Genomic DNA, 18,394 nt, shown 5'->3' with positions numbered 1-18,394 from the left:
GAAGTCAAGCTCAAGTTGAAAACGTTCCATTTCAGACTTGCATTTGTTTGTTGGACGTACATTATAGATTTCCAGTCTTCAAACAAAATGGAAGATTCTCAGGTTTTTAGAAACACTAATTCGCAAACAGTGGAGGACAGAAAGTCGAAGATGGATCAACAATTGCAGCGTGCACAGCCGCCAAATTCGTCATTCCATAGGTAAGCTAAGCTGTAAGTCCAACGGTCGCATAACCCAAAAAATTTCAAACCCGGCCGGAGAGCAGAGAAAGCTTAACTTAACTCTTCACAGAAACTTAGTCAATCAGCGCAATCTTTCTTTATATTTATGTAATTTTCTTTCTTTTTATTTGCAGAAAAAATCCTTCTTTTATGAGTCCAACAGACAACTTCTTTTCGCCTTGCACTCGAAAGCTGGCGTCAAAAAGGGGACTGCACCATCCCAACTTAATCGCACTGTACGTACAAATAAGTATAAATTAGTAAAGCTTAATCTTAGCTTAAATTCAATTGTACTTCAGTTTCAAATTTTCTAGATTATGTATGCATTTGTCATAAAATATATCTAGTAGATGAATTTATCACCCCTTCGCCTACTTCGCCTTCCCTTTTCAACATTGGCTATTCACCATATCGATTATTATAAACTCAATTAAACTTACATATATTTATGACCCCTTTCCATATTCAACGATGTATAAAGTGGATCGTGTACTATAACTATACCGCCGTTCTTGTAATGGGACATTCCGTCTTTATCCGCACCACCACCCCCCTACCCCCAACAGTCGGAGGGCACCCTCTGGCACAGGGCCTCTTGAAAAAATATTTTCAAAGAAGCCGATAAAATTTTTAACCCCCTGAATACAAATTTCAAGGGTGATGACAACAAAAAACTAGGCTGTCAGAATCTGCTTTCCATAGGAGAGGGGGGGGGGGGGGAGGGTGCAGATAAAAAACTGAATGTCCCTATGAAAATGTATGTTAATTGCTGATTTTGCTACTGAAAACAATAACATCTGGCCTTGACCGGTCAGATTACAAGTACCAATTTTGCATTTCTTTCCAAATATTTTATTGGTCTACATTATGACAGAGTTGATTAAGAATTCAGCTGTCTCCTCATGTCACATGATTCTGGGTACTGGTATGTGACAGGAGGAGAAGGCTGAAATTCAGCATATATAAGAACCAAGCAACAACACCTGTCTTTGTTACTAAGGACATCCTTCACTCTGTATGGGTGTGAAGACCACATCATGATACTTAACAGCAGTTTTTTGCGAGACAGAAGCTCTCATTTCACTCATCTAATAACTGAAATTCTTACTTCTTACTCCAGGAGCCAACGACAACTGGGTAAAGCTCTTCAGAATGAAAGCAGCAATCAAGCCAGCAAGGAAAACAGGCCACACTAGTATTATTACAGGAATCCAGTTTATCCAGACAATAATTTCTTAGGGAAAATCACTGTTGAAGCAAATCGAATGAAGGAATCAACTTACTTACTTTCTAGCCTTAGCTTGCAGGAAGTTAGGTTTCCAAGAAATGTCAGACTGGTACATTTTTATTTTCTTCTGATAAGAATCTCTCAGCACTTTAAGTTGTGTGATTAATTCATGGATTTTTATATATTTATGTGACTTTTAAAACTAATTAATTAGACAAAATGCTTTCAAACAAAAGTAGAGTTGCATGACTCACTGTACATTATGTAAATTAATAATAATTGTCGTCAAATAAGCAGGCACTGCACAATATCAAGTACGAAGGGTGTACGTATAAACACATGACTTTACAACAAATATTTAATGTTGCGATGAAATAAAATTCAATCATGTAAATACTGACTGTTTTCAATGTGTACTGAATATTCACAACTCATAGGCCATGTTCAATATATCAAAATTAATTTGGCTCCATGGCTTGGGGGAATTAAAAAATAAATGAAATCGGATCAAGGTCAAGGTATAAATAATTAATTTCCCTTGTTAAGTTTCCCCAAGCCTCATACCCCAAACTAGAATTTTAATATATCGAAATAGCCTATTTGGTTTTAAGACTTTGAGATCTAGGAGAAAACCCCAACTGTTTGTAAGATTAAACATAGGCACGCAGGGCGTGCAAGAGTTATTTTTTTTGTGTGAAGTGTTGGAGATAGAAGCATTCGTGGTACAGTAATGATTTGGTTAATTTGAGAAGTTTTTTTGGTTGCGATGTTACATCGGTCATGGTAAGATAGCTAAATAGTAAGCCATAAAATGTTCGACTGAACAAACTGCAGTAATCTAACACGTCTCCAGATTAATGTAGATACCATCTTATTTTCTAACAGGCAATTTGATTCGCTCATTGATACAACCCGCACTGTCATTGGTGTGACACGCGCACATGCATAACTCCCTCGCTCACCGATCACATAACCCTTCCAACCCCCAAGAGAAATGTTTGCTCAAAAATACTCAAGTTAATTTAGAGACTTTTTCGCATTTTATACGAGTCGTAAGTTTACCTTTTTACCCAACACAACACAACACAACTTCACCGAAAATAGAAAGAAAGAGAAAAAAACCCTCTGACACGTTGAAAATCTGATTTAATTAAATGCACTTTAACTTGGTGCCACGCAGTGTTCAAAGAACATTTGAACAGTTTTCATACTTTTTACCTTTAAAAATATCGGACTGAAATGAATGTCATCAAATAAAACTATTAAACTGCTACTGCAGAGATGTAAAAACCGTCCAGAAACAAAACCTTCTTTTTTGATTAATATCCTGGAAACAATAGCCGATAACTTGTCAGCTCTAATTGAATTTACTCCCATATTTTTAAAAAACAAAAGTGTTAAGTTACCATTTGTTACTAAAGATAGCAAACATCTCGTGGGAAAGAGTGGTGACGATTCGTCCGCTCTAATTGAATTTACTTCCTTGTGAAAAACAAGAGTGTCAAATTACACTTTGTAACTAAAAAAACAAAAATGTCTCGTTACATTTGCATGCAACAAGAACAAAACAATCGTTACCCGCACTGACTGTTGTAACCATTAGAACTGTTTCAAATCTAAAGTCTCGTCCCCTCTAAAACATGTCCTAAGAACTAGACGCGACGATTCGTGACCTCTAATTGAATTTACTCCTTGTGAAAAACAAAAGTATCAAGTTACCTTTGTAACTAAAAATAAAAATATCTCGTTGCATTTGCATACTACTAACTCACGAACTGTTTCAAACCTCAAGGCTCATCTCGTTCATTTAACTAAAATCCTCAGCCTAACCCACAGAAAATGTCGAAGTAAACCCAATATATGGATACTTGCTCCTCTTTTAATTATAGAAGAATAAATATGGCCGTTCTGAACTCTATGGGGATCAAATCTTCTCACATACCATTTACCTTTACAACAAGAAATTTGACTGGCTGTTTATAGAAGATCCAATCTGATTGGTGTGACATACATACATCTCTCACTCACTCACTCACTCACTCACTCACCCATTGACCCGTCCATAACATACCCGACGCGCCGACTAAGAGGTATTTTTTTTACAAAAAAATAACTCAATAAATTGATAATAAAATTACAGCAACCTGAGGAGAGTAATGGCTTGGATGGAAGAGGGCTTTAGGATTTCTGCGAGCTCTTAAGTCAAATGAAAAAAAAAGCCAGAATGATATTCCATGCTTAATACAACTTATTTAAAAACGTAATTTCATTCTTTGGCCATGAGAACATGGTTATCATCAAAACAAGCAGCCAGCTTTAGACTTGCCTGCATTGACAAGACATCTTTGATCAGATAAATGGCAACCCTGATAGGGATGTGTTATAGACAATGAGGGCATGGCCAGTTGAAGGTTTCACAGTTGTCAAGTTCTGGCTTTCTCCGTCAGGTAACGTTACATAGCCTTGCGTGACAGAGAGAGGGCCAGAAGTGGACTAGATTCAAACAGACATCAGACCTTTTACCATCCCGTATACTCAGTATTGGACTGGAACTAGCTTGCAGTGGAGGCTCATGCAGGGAAAATTCATTTGCGTTTGAAAAGACTCCATGCATTAGCCTCAGTTGCAAGCTACCTCCAGTCCAAAACTGAGAATACTAATTTGGTCTATTAACAATTTCTACAAAGTTAACGAAGGAGGTTAACAAAAGTTTTCCAACAAATTATCCAAACTGACCACAGATCTGTTGCCTTTGTAATGCACAGCTTGTTTACATCCATGGATAATTTGTTGGAAAACTATTGCTAACCCCCACGATTCTTATTCATTAACTTTGTGGAAAATTTTGTCAGGTGGCCTTGAATGGAGTAGTCACACTTTCAATGTTCTTCTTGGCTCCTGTAGTCTCAAGTGTTCAAGAACTTGCCAACAAAATTGAAAGACTACTGGTAAAATTCAACAATTTTTGTTTAAGAGGACACTTATTTTTTTATATATACTTTCAAGGAATTTTTAAGGCCTGTGCAAACCATGAACTGAACTGTCCAAAGAATTTTGATGGCGATGTGTTAAATAATTTGAATGATGAATGTTTTAAAACTCAAAATTCTACAGGACTTCACTAGTTCCTGGGTATCATGAGGCAAATATAAACAATAATGTTTATATCCAAATCCGCACTTGTGAGGATGTTGATGATGCCAATTCCTACTTTTTTGCGGTTGTTTGTGCAAACTGTCAGTTTGTCTACATAATAAAAAGAAAACTACACAGAGGCTTGGTCACAGATTCATCGGCTCCTTTGATGAACTATGATCCGAGTGATCTTGGATCACTGATCCTGATCCAGATCACCCCAAAGGAACGCACCCATTATTTTCTCGTTGCACTCGTTCATAAAAATCAATAATATTATAATTGGTTTTACCCCTCTAAAATAAAATTCATAGCTTCGGGCCACCATGTGATATCCTGTATAATAATACACATGAAAAAATTACTCGATTCTGATTGGCTAAGAGCAGTGCAGTTCAAGTGTAACACCAGTGCAAATTACACATCAAAATTCTGGATTATGATTGACTGAAAGATAATAGGAATTTTTCTAAGAAAATGATATCAGGTAAAATGATGACAAAAATTTTGTGTTGAAACTTTGAAAAAAGTTTTCTCAAATAAGAAAAAATGGCTCCAAGAAAGATCTTCCTGCACTTCCTCCATGCGAATTTTTTCATGTTTATATTATTAATAAGTAATTATACGGTTTTTCTCGTTCAATTTGGAGTTAATTTGCACTTGTGAGTTTTTCAAAAAGCTGAAATTACACTCGCCAAAGCGGCTCGTGCAATTTCAGCTTTTTGAAAAACTCACTCGTGCAAATTAATTCCAAATTGAACTCGAAACCATATGATTACCTATACTTATATAAATTGAAATAAAAACAGAACAGGAAAATAATGACAGACAGCTGTTAGTTTAACGTCCCTGGCGACATTTTTTTTTTTCAGTAAAAGTACACAATAACAAGGTAAAGTCATACTTTATAACCCATCTGCCATTCAGAGGGAAGATATCTACAAAATAATGCTGTCACACCTCACTGAAGCTTCACCCAGTGAGTACAATTTTTTTTACTTTTTTTCACTGAGTAAACTCTGTTTCTACAAAGGAAATAATTAAAATGAGATTATCCCATTATACACAAAGATCAGCATCCAATAATTTTTGGTTACTTTGGGCACTATACTCTCCCATTAATATTACACAAGAAAGAACTACAGGTTACACAACAGACTGACAAGTAAACATACTGATAATATTATTAAGTTATTAAGAAGCAGTATTTAATTGAAAAATGTAATATTGAGAAGTTCAGGACAGTCCAGTGATGAAGCACCACTAGAATTATAATTAGAATTATAAATACAAGTATCTGAATATTTATTACGTAGCCTACATAGCAAGCATGAATTCCCACATTTTCCCATCGCCCCCAAAGCAAAATGCGAGAACAGTTGTTATGCAGGCTAATAATTACGTGTAAATTTGTGAAAACAAGGACTGATTAATTTCTTGGCAGAAATTTGTGACCAGTTTTGGCTGTAACAAGATGTGAGAAAATATTACAATCAGTGTCATTTAGAACTATCATGACAACAGTATCAGCTACAGCTATTGAATTGCCTTAACAGTGTTAAGTTATCTGAAAGGGTGTCGTGCTATTACGTTACCTAGCAACATCATGTACCAAGAAAGACTACTGCCTCCTACTAAACTAAGTCTTGTAGCTAAAGATGATTCATAAATTAAGAAAAGTACAGTTACAGTAGTGTACTCAGGGGCAGCAAGGACATCTATAACTAGCAGAATTTTTATAGAACGGAAGAGAGTTTATGGTTGTATTAATTGACATATGTCGCCCGGACAGCATGTAAGTATCACTGGCTTTTCCCAATGTTCTTGAAGGAAGATACTCCACTTGTTTCATGACACCCTTATATCTATGACCATATGTGAATAAGTCATTGTCAACATTGTCTGTCACATCTACACCACTGTCTACAGAGGTATGCCTTGCTGGGGGAATAAACTCGCAGATGTTGTCAGGCGGACTGTCATCATACTCCCTTGTAACAGTATGTCTTCGTCTCTTGCGCTTTGTCGGCATGCATAGTTTTGGGCCTTTTTTCCTGCGCTTTCTCTTCACTGCATTCAGTTCTTCCAGGCCGATTGTTACATTTGATCGAGGCTTGGGTCGATTTGTTTTTGAGTAGAACCTGTGTGTGGGAATTGTGGACGAGGCATCAACTGCATCATCTTCAACAGTTTTGAGGTCAACTGAGATCAAGCAATCTATTTCTTCGTCGAACGTGTTTGTTGTACCAACATCCTCAGACTCCACTACAACCTTTGGTAAGGGGATGTTATCGACATCAATGAAGGAATCTGCAGGAGAAACAAGGGATGAAGTTGAGACAAGTTAGAAGAGCTTAGCATCATTTACTTGTTCCTCTGCAGGAGCTTGTTATGGACCTCTCTTATTGCTCTCTAGCAGGTGCTGCATCAGGGCAGACAGCAACTTCAATTCTCACTGGAAACACTGCTACCGGACCTAAATGTAGTATGGCTGTGCACACAGTATTTTCAATAATAATATTGTACTTACCTGTCATTCTACGAGCCAGCCTTTTTAACCTCTTGTCCGTTTCTCTTAAGCTGTACTTCTGTTTCTTGTCAACAGTCTTTGCTTTAGACTTGAATGCCCCGACTCCTCGCCTGAGATGCAAATGACATAGAATGTCAGACTACAAGTTAATTACTTAAGTTTACAGAATATTTGCCCACAATAATCATATTAAATCTCCCTGACTTGCTCACAATGAAAACTAGACATAAATTTGATTCAAGACATATCGCTTGGTACACAAGTTCTCGACTCTTCAATGTGTAAGAGAAAGCCAAAATTCTACCAACATGTGGGCTCGTAATGTAACTCTGCTCTGAAATTCCACACTGATGATGTGCTTTGCAATGTGTCTGTTATGTAATCATGGATGTGTCTCAAGTGGAAAAACACCTGATTGTATAACTTGGAAATATGCAACCCGTTAACAGGGCTAGGTAATGGTATCACAGGTGATGATTAAGAAAATTTTATGTTTGTTAATTAAGAACCCTAAACTTCAAATTGATTGAGCAACAGTCTGCCATTAGCAAAATCACCCCAATACAAAGAAGGATGACTTGAAGCATGTATTATGGACACTTGATTAAACAAATTAAGCTAAACCTGAAAAAAAATTTGTCAAAGTTTTTCAAGTGTAACCAAATGTAATTCCATTTTTGTAATGTTTCTCGGTTTGCTCAATGCTCCATTTGGCTTCCTTGTGTTTCTTTTGAATTCCTATTAATAATGTTTTAAGCTGTTATTGCGATAATTCAGTTCAGGGCTGTCACTAAGGGCCGTAACCTGCAGCATCTGTTACGGCTGAGCATGCTTGATAGGCTCTTGTTGTTATGGGTGAACTTGCCTGTAGTTGCTACAGTTTGTTATGGGTGTGCAGATCAAGGCTAGAGCTGAATCAAAACTTAATGACAGCTCTGGTTCAGTTTACTTAATAATTCTACAATAAGTTAGCCAACTGGTGCTAAAATTATCTTAAATCGCTTCACATAGCCCCTTAAAATAATACAGAACTTGCTGTTATAGTTACATAGTGTCAAATACCTCTCACATGTCACACATTCACAATTGCAGTTATCATCGCCAAAGAAGTCTTCGCCATAGTAACATGTGATTTCCTCTCCTGGTTCTAGGTCTCGTAATACCTTGACACAAGCTGTGTCCCGACCTATGGACACAAACTGAAACCAAAGGAAAACAAACATGTTAGAAGAACATATACTCATTATAAGAGGAGTGAGCCCAGAAGCACAAACTTGCTCACCTTGCAATTGGGACGACAGTCTGTAAAGGAAACAAGAAACAACATAAATAATTACGGTATAAAATAATAATAAAATGCTCAAGATTCAAGCAAATGTAGGACCTGGAGTAATAGGACTAGGAGAGATCTTCACTTCATGGCTGTCAACAAAAGAAAGTTATCAGCATATTGGGCAATGTTAACTGTGCACAATTCAGTTACACATAAGGAGAACCTCAGATACATACAAGTGTGTAATAAACCTTTGGAAGCAGAACAGATATTGTGGAACATGTCCTTGTTTTCTGCCTTGCATTGTAGCAATAACAAAACATGTAAACTATACAAATCTGAACAGTTCTTGAAGTATATGCCAAGTACTATAAGAGCTTTTTTTTTTTTTTTTTACCATGGTTGATGTAAGCTGCAGGACCAAGCCAAAGTTGTGATAGATTCTTCCGACAAGAAAACATGATACTGAAGTCATTTTCTCCGGGACGGAGAAGCTTTTTCTCTTCTTCTTCATTCATCTCTGCTATACACCCACATAGAAATGGTAGCTTATCACCCTTACTCCTAAAAATAAAATACAGAAAGAATTTGCAGACAGATGTCTAGTAAAAAATAGTGGTACCAGGTGAGATAAAGGCATTCAGTGAAGCATGAAGGTATCTGTGGCAACCTTCGGAGCAGTAACCACCATCTTATGTCACACTGAAAACTCACCAACCCACAAACATATCACAACCAACAGTAGAAAGCAAGGTAACAAAAAGCATACAACTGCACATCTACTCACTGGGGAATACAAAGCCCACTATATGATACAATAGCACATGGCAGCCTCAAAATGTCACTGACCAGTATTGGCTTGAGTGTAATAGCCTAAATCACATTCACACACTAAAAAATAAGTATCCCCTTGACCCGTTTTACAAGGGAGGAAGCGTGGCAGAGTGGTTAAAGTGGCACTATGACGAAAATCGCATCTTTCCTATCGCAGCCATTTTAAAACATAAAAAATTAGCCTGTGTGAGAAGAAAAATGCTGTTTACTATATTCAAATATCTCTTTTTGTTCCAGAGATATTCAAGTTTTTAAAATATGCAAATTAGCTCAGTGATGATGTCATACACTCAACCAAATGTTGATCAAATTTGATGAAAAAAGATATCTCAGCCAATTTGTATCAGAAATGTTTGATTCTTTGCAGTAAGATTCTACTAAATGTGCTCCACGATATGAGCTTAACAGTTTGGTTACCACGGCAACATACTGGGTTCCAGACCTCCCCAATATTAAAAGCATTTCTGGCCACCTTTGGCATTCCATTTTGTTATTTGCAAATGGTGCCTCATGTGCTTGATTCAGTAAACATATAAATATGTTAACTCAAGTTTGTGGTCTCATTTAATGTTTTGCGAGCTTAAAATCACTAAACATATTGAAATTAAGTGGGTGGGGACTGGAAAAGAGTGAGTTGCCATGGGAACAGACTTTCTTGTGGCCGTAGATGTATTTCCTGTAGAACTATTAGCCTACCAAGTTTCAATGGTCTGCGCTGCAAATTGACCAAGCTAGCTCTATTTATATACTTGATATAAAATTGGGTTGAGTGTATGACGTCATCAGTCATCTCATTTGCATATTTTACACATTTTTCAAACTTAAATATCTCCGGAACTAAAGCAGATATTTGCAAATGGTAAACGGCGTTCTTATTTTTTCATGGAATTCTATGTGATACACCTAAAAAATCAAGGGGGAAAAATTTGATCATAGTACCACGTTAAGGCACCCAAAGTTCTTGAAATCTGGAGGTCGCAGGTTCAAGTACTGCTCTGACCACTTAGCTGGAGTTGTTTCCTGGTACGCCCTTGTTCAACTCCTCAGTAAGGCTTGTAAATAGCCAACTGGTCTGCCTCCCTCCAGTTGGGATTTTTAAGCCTGTTATGTTTAGTTGATGTTCTTTTTTCTTTCAGTTTAAGTAGCATGCCTGTGAACTAACTACAACCTTGGTCACAAGGGTTGTAAAAATTCATTTTAAACGCATTTTGCCCCTCACCACCCCTGTGCAACATTGACAAAACACTTTCATCTAACACAAGTTTTCATTTTACCATTTTCCAACAATGAAAGGGGGAATGGGGGTGCTGGCACATATTCTCTAGGTATTATGGTTATGAGTTTACATTTTTGGCATTTTCCAACACAATTTGTCCATGGTTGTCGGTGTAACTTTAGCACATTGACCAACATAAACAGTAGCTTTTGAACATTGAAGAAATGTACTCACCATTCACAAGTAGCCACAACTTTAGCTCCATGCTCCTCTCCAGAGTACCGATTACAAGGTACTACTTTGTAACCAGAGTTTGGATGAAATATACCAATATATCTGAAAACCTAAACCAAAAGAAATGTCAGTATTAAAAATACAAAAAGGAAAAATTAGATCCCAAATACAAGAGTGGCCAATAGCTGTTGTAAAAATAACAATAATCTTGTTTGCCTAAACAGGGTTATCAATAGGGGCTGTAACCTGTAACACCTGTTACCACTGATTATGTTTAACAGGCCCTTGATGTCATAAGGTGACCTTGTCAGTTGTTGAATAGATGCAGTCCACACTTAAAGAGAATAGTTCATTAGAGGTGTGAAGATTGAGGCTACAGGCGAATCAAGCCTTAATGACAGCCCTGCCTAAATGATTGTTTTCCTTTATTAATTTGGAGTTTTATGATATACTTTGTAGATCTATAAAGAATTTATATCAGATTTCACAGTTGTAAAGAGCTCATTTGAGACACCTAATGATGATTTGCCTGGACGACAAACAGTTTAAGGTTGAAAAGCAAGGAGAATTTGTATTCACATATTCCAGTTACTAGTATCATTGCCATGAAGGTATCAAGAGTGTTGCAAAGAATCCATAACATTCAGTACTCACTTATACAATAAGTTTCAATACAGAATAAAATCAAAAATATAAAGTTAGAGTGATATCTGTGAAATAAAAGCAACTTTACTTAAACTATATTCCTGCCAAAAAAACTATTTTTCATACAGTTGTGTACAATAAATTTAGAAACTTTAATCAGTTTTGATCATTAGCACTGGAGGTCGATATATAAATAATTAACAAAAATACTGAATAAGCACTCTAAATTATGATATAATTTGTACCTATATACTACAAATTTTTGTGCTTTATGATTTCAGAGAAATCAAAAGCAAAGTCTAATATAATAATTTTCAATAGTTTTATGTCATGTTATCAAAACGTTATTGTGTGACAATCAAAAATAAAAACAAAATCGAAATTGCCCCATATAGAATAATAAGCGGAAAAGTAGACAAAGACCTTCACAACAAAACAAGCCTTCGTGAATTTAAAAAAGCAGTTCGGGCCATTAACCTAACAGATGTGTTGGACGGAAGATGCAGCTGCTATGCTTGCTCAACATAATAATAATACAACCAATTTAAGTAGTCTTGAACTTATTTTTTAACTAATTAGACCTATAAAACATGGTTTTAATTATTAACTACCTATATATTTTATATAATATTAGTATTTTATATTTTATTTCCAAAAGGTCTAGATAGCAGCAGACACTTAGCCCTTGATAGGGCCTCTCACATCTTCAAACATCTTCAGAATTCTGAACGTTGTCGCTCATTGTGTTCAATAGACTGCTTTCATATTTTAGATTACGCCACTACCAGCTTTCAACTCAAGATAAAGGAGGCTATCCATATTCAAAAAGAACTACCTTGCCTCAATCAGCAATTACACCATGTAAATCTACAATTATCCTTTTAATTTACACCTTTTCACGTTCTGTTGTTACTATTTGTCTTAATTAGCATTTTTGCCTACTTATTATTCAACTTGCTTTGTAATCATTCATTCAACTGAAGATGACAGAAGTTCTGTCAAAACATGTCTTATAAACTTAAAAAAGTGGTCGTTTTCCTTAAATCTTTATATTTTATATTTGTATTTATGTTAGTGTCCCCAATTAGTTATCTTTAGCTAAATACTCCGACACTCAAATAAAGTTTATGTATGTATGTATGTAGAATGTAGACAACTTTTCATACCAATTTAAAAACTTCAAATTAAACAAACTCACAGGTTGGTCACATTAATAGCATTTTCGCCATTTATCTTTCAGATCAGCTCCCATGAGGTTCATTAGCTAATTCATCAATTCAATTCCAACAGAGGCATAAAATTGATATCAGTTTCTTAAAATACACAATGAAGAATGATTGTAAATGGGCCTTCAATATTATCGAAAAGTCAACATTTTAAGGAAAGAACCACATTTCACTCCATCTATATGACTTATCTGACGCTGTTATGGCGCAAATGAGATTACAGGAGGCAGAGCCAAACGATTAGAAAATTGATCACGAGCAAACCTGACTGGAAGCGCTAAACGAATTACCCAGCACCTACAGTATTACGTCATTTTCAACTTCCCCAATGATAAAACGGAAGTGGGAGGGATGTAGAAACTGAAATTCTCTCGAAACTCCCCGATGGAGAGGGAAAAGCCACATCTAGAACTGTTCATTCCTTGAAGACTGGCCAAGCATTTTGTATAAAAAACATGTAGTGTAATCGATCACGCATAAATTAATAGTTGGTGCAAAGATCGATTCACAATGAGGAACACGCGTTCAGGCACATGAATTGAACACAAGCTAGCAAAGCTAGATTCAATACGAAAGCGAATTGCGAGCATGACACTTCAATTCGATGCTACTACCTTCTAAAAAGTTCAGAAAATAAAGCAAATTTATCGTTTTAAACTGCTTCCAAGCTTGTGAGTTTGTCAAACTTACGTGCTCCTTGAAAGCCGCAATTTGAGGTTTGGATTTGGTGATGAAATAGCATCGCTCCCAATCTCCAGCGTTGAACACGATTTCGTTGTAAGCTTGCTCAATATCCCCGTCCTTGCGGTATCTTTCCAGCGCTTTCCTCACAATTTCTTGATCAACTTTCAGAGGACGGAATCTCGCTGCCATTTTATGAGTCGTAAAGCCCAGCATCGTATCCAAAACCAAACTGCTAGCAATGTCGTCGCTTTCGGCGAGTTGCCTTGCCTGCGTCGGCGTTCCCGGTTTTTGCGACTCGTTGTTCATAACCATTGCTTTTTCCTTTCAACTTTCAAGCTACGATAGATCTTTCTCGTCTATCCTTTTTATCACAAGTGGGAAATACGAAGTCTTCAATTTGTTCAGTCCGTTTTAGTTGGCTACAAAACGACCACAATTTTCATATTTCCAAACTTACGCGTATCGACATCTTACCGTTATTAATTTACTAGTCACGTGACATACACAGCATGGAGGGGGATGGGCACGGGCAGTTTGACATTTGAGAATGGCGGTTACCCTAGTCTAGGCCGATTTTTGATACAAGCACCAAATTTTGTGGGATAATGTGCATTTCCATGCTGATCAATCCCTGATATAGTGCCAAGCTCAATTTTCTAATTCCATTATTAGCGATAATCAGAGTTTTCACTCATTACACACCCCGCGGAGTTGTTGTTCATGTTCTTTTTCGAGAATTAATTCACGTTTTTGCCTTACGTTTTTACGTTATTAATGCACGTAAGATAAAAATTGTTATTTTTTTTAATTCAAGTGGAGGTAATTTTCCTGCTAAAAAGTATTAAATGAATGAAGCCCTTAATTTGCACAAATCTGCATTTTCTCTTGCTTCTCTTTCTCTACATCATCATCTGCAACACTTTCTCTTGGTTCGAATGGTAGGAGCGGCATCACATTCTAATTTGTTTCTATGCAATTGGATGCAAGCACGTACAGCGTACACCGTTGTTAGAAAGATAAAATGGCGAGCTTTAGCATATAAAGGAAGAAATGAGTTGATTTGGGAAAATTTAGATGAGAGAATGGAATTGCTTGGACATTTGAAAATCATTGTTCCACTTGGCATAAACCTTGTCGAATTCGCAAGTACCAAACAGAGCCAAACTGGATCACATACTTAAAAGGAAACTGTCTCGGCCAAAGAAGCTGCAAACGTTCAGTAAGTATTTTCCAGACAGCAAAAATGCCCCATTATGTTCCTTTTGGAAGGAACCTTCCACCGACGTTGATTTAAGAGAGGCGTGTACAATGGTTGTCGACATCGATCCTGTTCCCGATCATCATCTGTTGCTCACGAGTTGTACCATTTGAATCTAAATAACATCTAAGCTAAGTATAATTGATGTGACTGCCCTTAGAGCCAAATATCACCTGGATTGTGTCTAGCAGCGAAAGTCTACCGCGCGCGACAACATGGATCACAATGGAATTGTCATGCCAATGTATAATAACTGCCAATCTACATAACAGACATATTAGTATAGCTGAGTTGATTTTTCAAAAACGAAATTATAGAACACGACAGCCGCGCACTACCGTTTTCAAGCTCTCGGACTCGAGAAAGGAGTTTTGCAAAAGGTGTGGCGGCAGAAAAGCAAGCGATAACACTCCACACGTGTTATTGACTGCTGACACCTACGTTAAAGAAGTATTACTAGTATTTGACGAAGACATAGGATGACTAGTGTTTTTACGTTTCCTTTGCGCAAAACGATGGCAATGTGATGAGTTTAGAACGCACAGCTAGCATATAATACGTAAAGAAATGCTCGATAGATCTCAGTACTATAATGCCAAAAGGAATCAATACCCCAGACTTTGTTAGCATCGGCCACCATGACCCTTGCGGGACCAACGCTATATTCCAGTAAAGCCAAAGAATGCACTCAAAAGTCAAGAGACCCCTTTACCGTTATGTATAAGCTGCATGCTGCACGCAAATATACTTAAGAAAGAAATTGTTGACCGACTGCAAGCTCTTGGCATGTTGATAGGCAAGAGCAACAGTGCTATGCTTGCCATATATCAGAGCTGGCAGGAGTGGAAGATTCAGTAGTGAACGCTTAAAATACTGGGCACGGTATGCCAACCTTAAAACGGGCGATTTTACGCAGAGGCAGTCGATAAAATCGACCACATCACGTCGACGTCGTGGACAACCACTAAATGCTTTCACGGCATCCCCGTCGCACTGATCTGATAGCTCAAAGGAGCGCGACACATATCAAGGACGATACGTGTGGGAACAAGCAACCATTCCAACTACTCAAACCCCTGTACTTCCTGGCTGACTACACATCTCGGTAGAGAGGGGTAGATGCAGCCACGATGGATTACCCTACGAGCAGCAGTAGCCTGCGAACAGGCTCCCGGTGAGGACGGAAAAAAAATTTCGGCGAGCGCGAAACAGAAGAATTCGGAGAGCGAAGCGATTGGGGCAGGACGCCTTTCGCTTCGTTCAGGCTCACCGGGAGCCTGTTCGCAGGCTACAGCAGCAGCTGCTAGCTGTAAAGTGCTAGGCCATTGTCGTTGTAAAAAGAGCAGGGGCAGAAGATGGAAATGTGTTTCTACCCTGCTTTGTGTGTTTGAGAAGGCCAATGCATTCGCCACTAAGTTTTTTTGTGATACAGAAATTTAAGAACATCTATAAAAAAAAAAAATCTATAAGTTTCCGCATTGCAGATAATGGTCTAACCAACCGGAGGCCCATCGACAAGACGCAGAGCTTTCTTGTTGTTTTTTAAGGTGGCTCCATAGGGCGATCATTCATGGCGTTGCGTGCGCAAATGTTATGTTTTGAATGCTGTTTTTGCATTCGCTTTCACACTCAGTCCTCTCAAACTTATTACATGTCATAGCCAATCATTAAATAGTGTTTTGCTATCATCCCTCTTAAAATTTTGGCTTTAGTCGTAAATTATAAATGCCCAAACAAATGTGATTTTTACTGTTTTTATGGCTTCATTTGTGTTTTTCTTGAATTTCCTTCCAAAATCTTTACAGCCGCTTCCAGCGGGATACGAATTTTAAACAAGAAAAACGTAGGGTTTGTAAAGGCAGTTTTTTTTTTCGATTTTTTTCAAAATTTATGTCTTTTACCGCTGCAAAAAGCCTGGTCTATACCAATCAGCCAAATTTTAAGGATTTTCACGGAAGGAAATGTAAGAAAATTTACCCTCAGTTTCGCTTTTTTTGCTCATGTTGACGCGTCATAAAATATCCAAAATCACTGACGTCTTCCTTCAAGCATGCGCAAATTACTTGAGCTTTCGTCCTAAGCGCGCGTGCGATCGAGCTACCTAGCCTGTGAAAGCAGACGCATTTCCGACAGTCGCTTGTCTCCGCTGAAAATAACGTCTGCAAACCCAAGCCAGGAAACGATTTCTGTGACGTAGGAATTTTAAGCCAATCACACTCAAGTAGCCCCAGAACTACTGCGCGAGGTATTCGCTGCGAGGAGCACACGAGTTTCATTCTATCATTGAATCTGATTGGTCAAGGAGAAACAGAAACAGAAATCGTTTCCTGGCTCAGGTTCGCAGAGGTTTTTTTCGGCGGAGACAAGCGACAGCTGGAAATACGTCTGCGTTCGCAGGCTACGAGCTACCATAACAAACGTGGGATTTTATCTTTCGTTTCCATGGCAACGCGTTGTTAAGGGCAACGTGCCATATGCTAAAACGGAACGAACTTGGTAAACAAGTTGGAACCATTGAAATGAAAATATTTGCTGATAAACTAGGGTAAGCAGAGAAATTTCATGAATTTTAATAAATCGTGGTTTCCATATAAACCAGTGGCGTCCAACTTGGCACTATACCTGAAAATGTTTGTATTGGTGACTGCTTTCAATTTGCCAAATTTCGTGCTTGTATCAAAATCAAGAGCACAATTTGCCTGAAATTTCGAGTTACGCCGCCGGACTACCAGCTTTACCCAGACCTTACCCACAAAATCACAGTATGAGCTAGAATGGTCGAGTTTGCAACTAAAACAACTTCTAACTAAGAGTGCCCTTCATGGTGCATGGCAAATTAGAGGAGAAATGCTATGCATCAATCAATCAATCAATCAATCAATCAATCAATCAATTGATCGATCGATCGATCGATCTATCAACAACTTTATTTTACTTCGAATGTCCTGATAGTTTATTCCCTGGCCGGCTGGCCCTGGTCTGTGGCCTCGGTTCAAGCGTACTACATCTCCGCCCAGTTTTTCAGTACCTTGTTAGAGGGTCTCGATGGGGTTGAAGGAATGTGGGTTATCAGTCAAATTTCCGGCGATTTCTCAGCTGTCAGTTAATGCTTCGACTCATTCCTCAGTTGTCAGTCCCGGGGGTACATCCTATAACGGCCTACAAGGAGAGGCTTCGCCCAAAAGGGTACCTTTTTCAGGCTTCTTGTAGATAAAAGGAATGGGATATCACAAGCTGAGGTATGTGAAAGGGTAGGGAAATCTGTCATCTAGGTGTAACGTGAACGGAATTGATTAAATGTAAACATCTCTTCTGTCAATGTTTGATGCCATCCTGCAGTAGTAACATTAATTTCGTTCCCAGAGTTTAGAAATGGGATGAAGTAGGTAAGTAAAAGGGATACCTTTTTTCAATAACAGGTATATATTTCTGTCAAAATGGTGTACAAAAGGGTAAGGAATTGGGCTTCAGGGTGGAGCCTACCCATACAAAACCTTGTAGAGTACTCCCTCCACCTCCCCCTACCTCCCGGGCTGTCAGTAAGCCTTGGACACCTCAGATCATAACAATCAGTTAAAAATGCCTCATTTCCCACCTGACTGTTAAACGTTTGGCCAAATCTCAGCTATCATATGAACCCCATTTAGAATTCTCTGAGGGCTTGTGAAGGTTGTTGACTAGATCCAGATAATCCTAAATCTACCAGGATCTGGCGCCCTTGTATTGTGTGGTCTCCCTTTGAGAAATTCAAGTGCTCTTTTCAAATTACAGATAAAATTCAATCCAGTGCCCCGCAGCATGCTATTCATTACTGTTTATACCTCCCCCTGACTAAACTGTTCCAGGTAGTTAGTTGCAGGGGGATAAACTGCAAGAAGCCCTTCTTTTTTCTTAGTCCTTCAAGCATGAA

The 18,394-nt window shown here is 38.0% G+C and overlaps 1 protein-coding gene and 1 long non-coding RNA gene across 2 annotated transcripts; one reads left to right on the top strand and one right to left on the bottom strand.

Annotated features, from left to right (window-relative positions):
* The first annotated feature begins 68 nt into the window (after nucleotides 1-68).
* Nucleotides 69-1,837, top strand: LOC145491479 (uncharacterized). The gene is made up of 3 exons (XR_014049834.1): nucleotides 69-200; nucleotides 356-457; nucleotides 1,342-1,837. It is a non-coding gene; the product is annotated as an uncharacterized LOC145491479 (long non-coding RNA).
* Nucleotides 1,838-5,322: 3,485 nt separating this feature from the next.
* On the bottom strand, nucleotides 5,323-13,982 carry LOC145489987 (histone-lysine N-methyltransferase KMT5B-like). The gene is made up of 7 exons (XM_081469077.1): nucleotides 13,233-13,982; nucleotides 10,672-10,781; nucleotides 8,785-8,951; nucleotides 8,397-8,416; nucleotides 8,177-8,313; nucleotides 7,115-7,224; nucleotides 5,323-6,894 (listed from the first exon to the last, which is right to left on the bottom strand). Exons 1-7 carry the CDS (start codon nucleotides 13,536-13,538, stop codon nucleotides 6,284-6,286), a joined length of 1,461 nt encoding a protein of 486 aa, XP_081325203.1. The 5' UTR covers nucleotides 13,539-13,982; the 3' UTR covers nucleotides 5,323-6,283.
* Nucleotides 13,983-18,394: the final 4,412 nt, after the last annotated feature.

Source organism: Orbicella franksi, chromosome 6 (genome assembly GCF_964199315.1).
Source record: "Orbicella franksi chromosome 6, jaOrbFran1.1, whole genome shotgun sequence".
In the NCBI taxonomy this organism is placed as follows: domain Eukaryota; kingdom Metazoa; phylum Cnidaria; class Anthozoa; order Scleractinia; family Merulinidae; genus Orbicella; species Orbicella franksi.
Note: the sequence above shows the minus strand (reverse complement) of the source record. Positions and strands in the feature narration are given on the sequence as shown.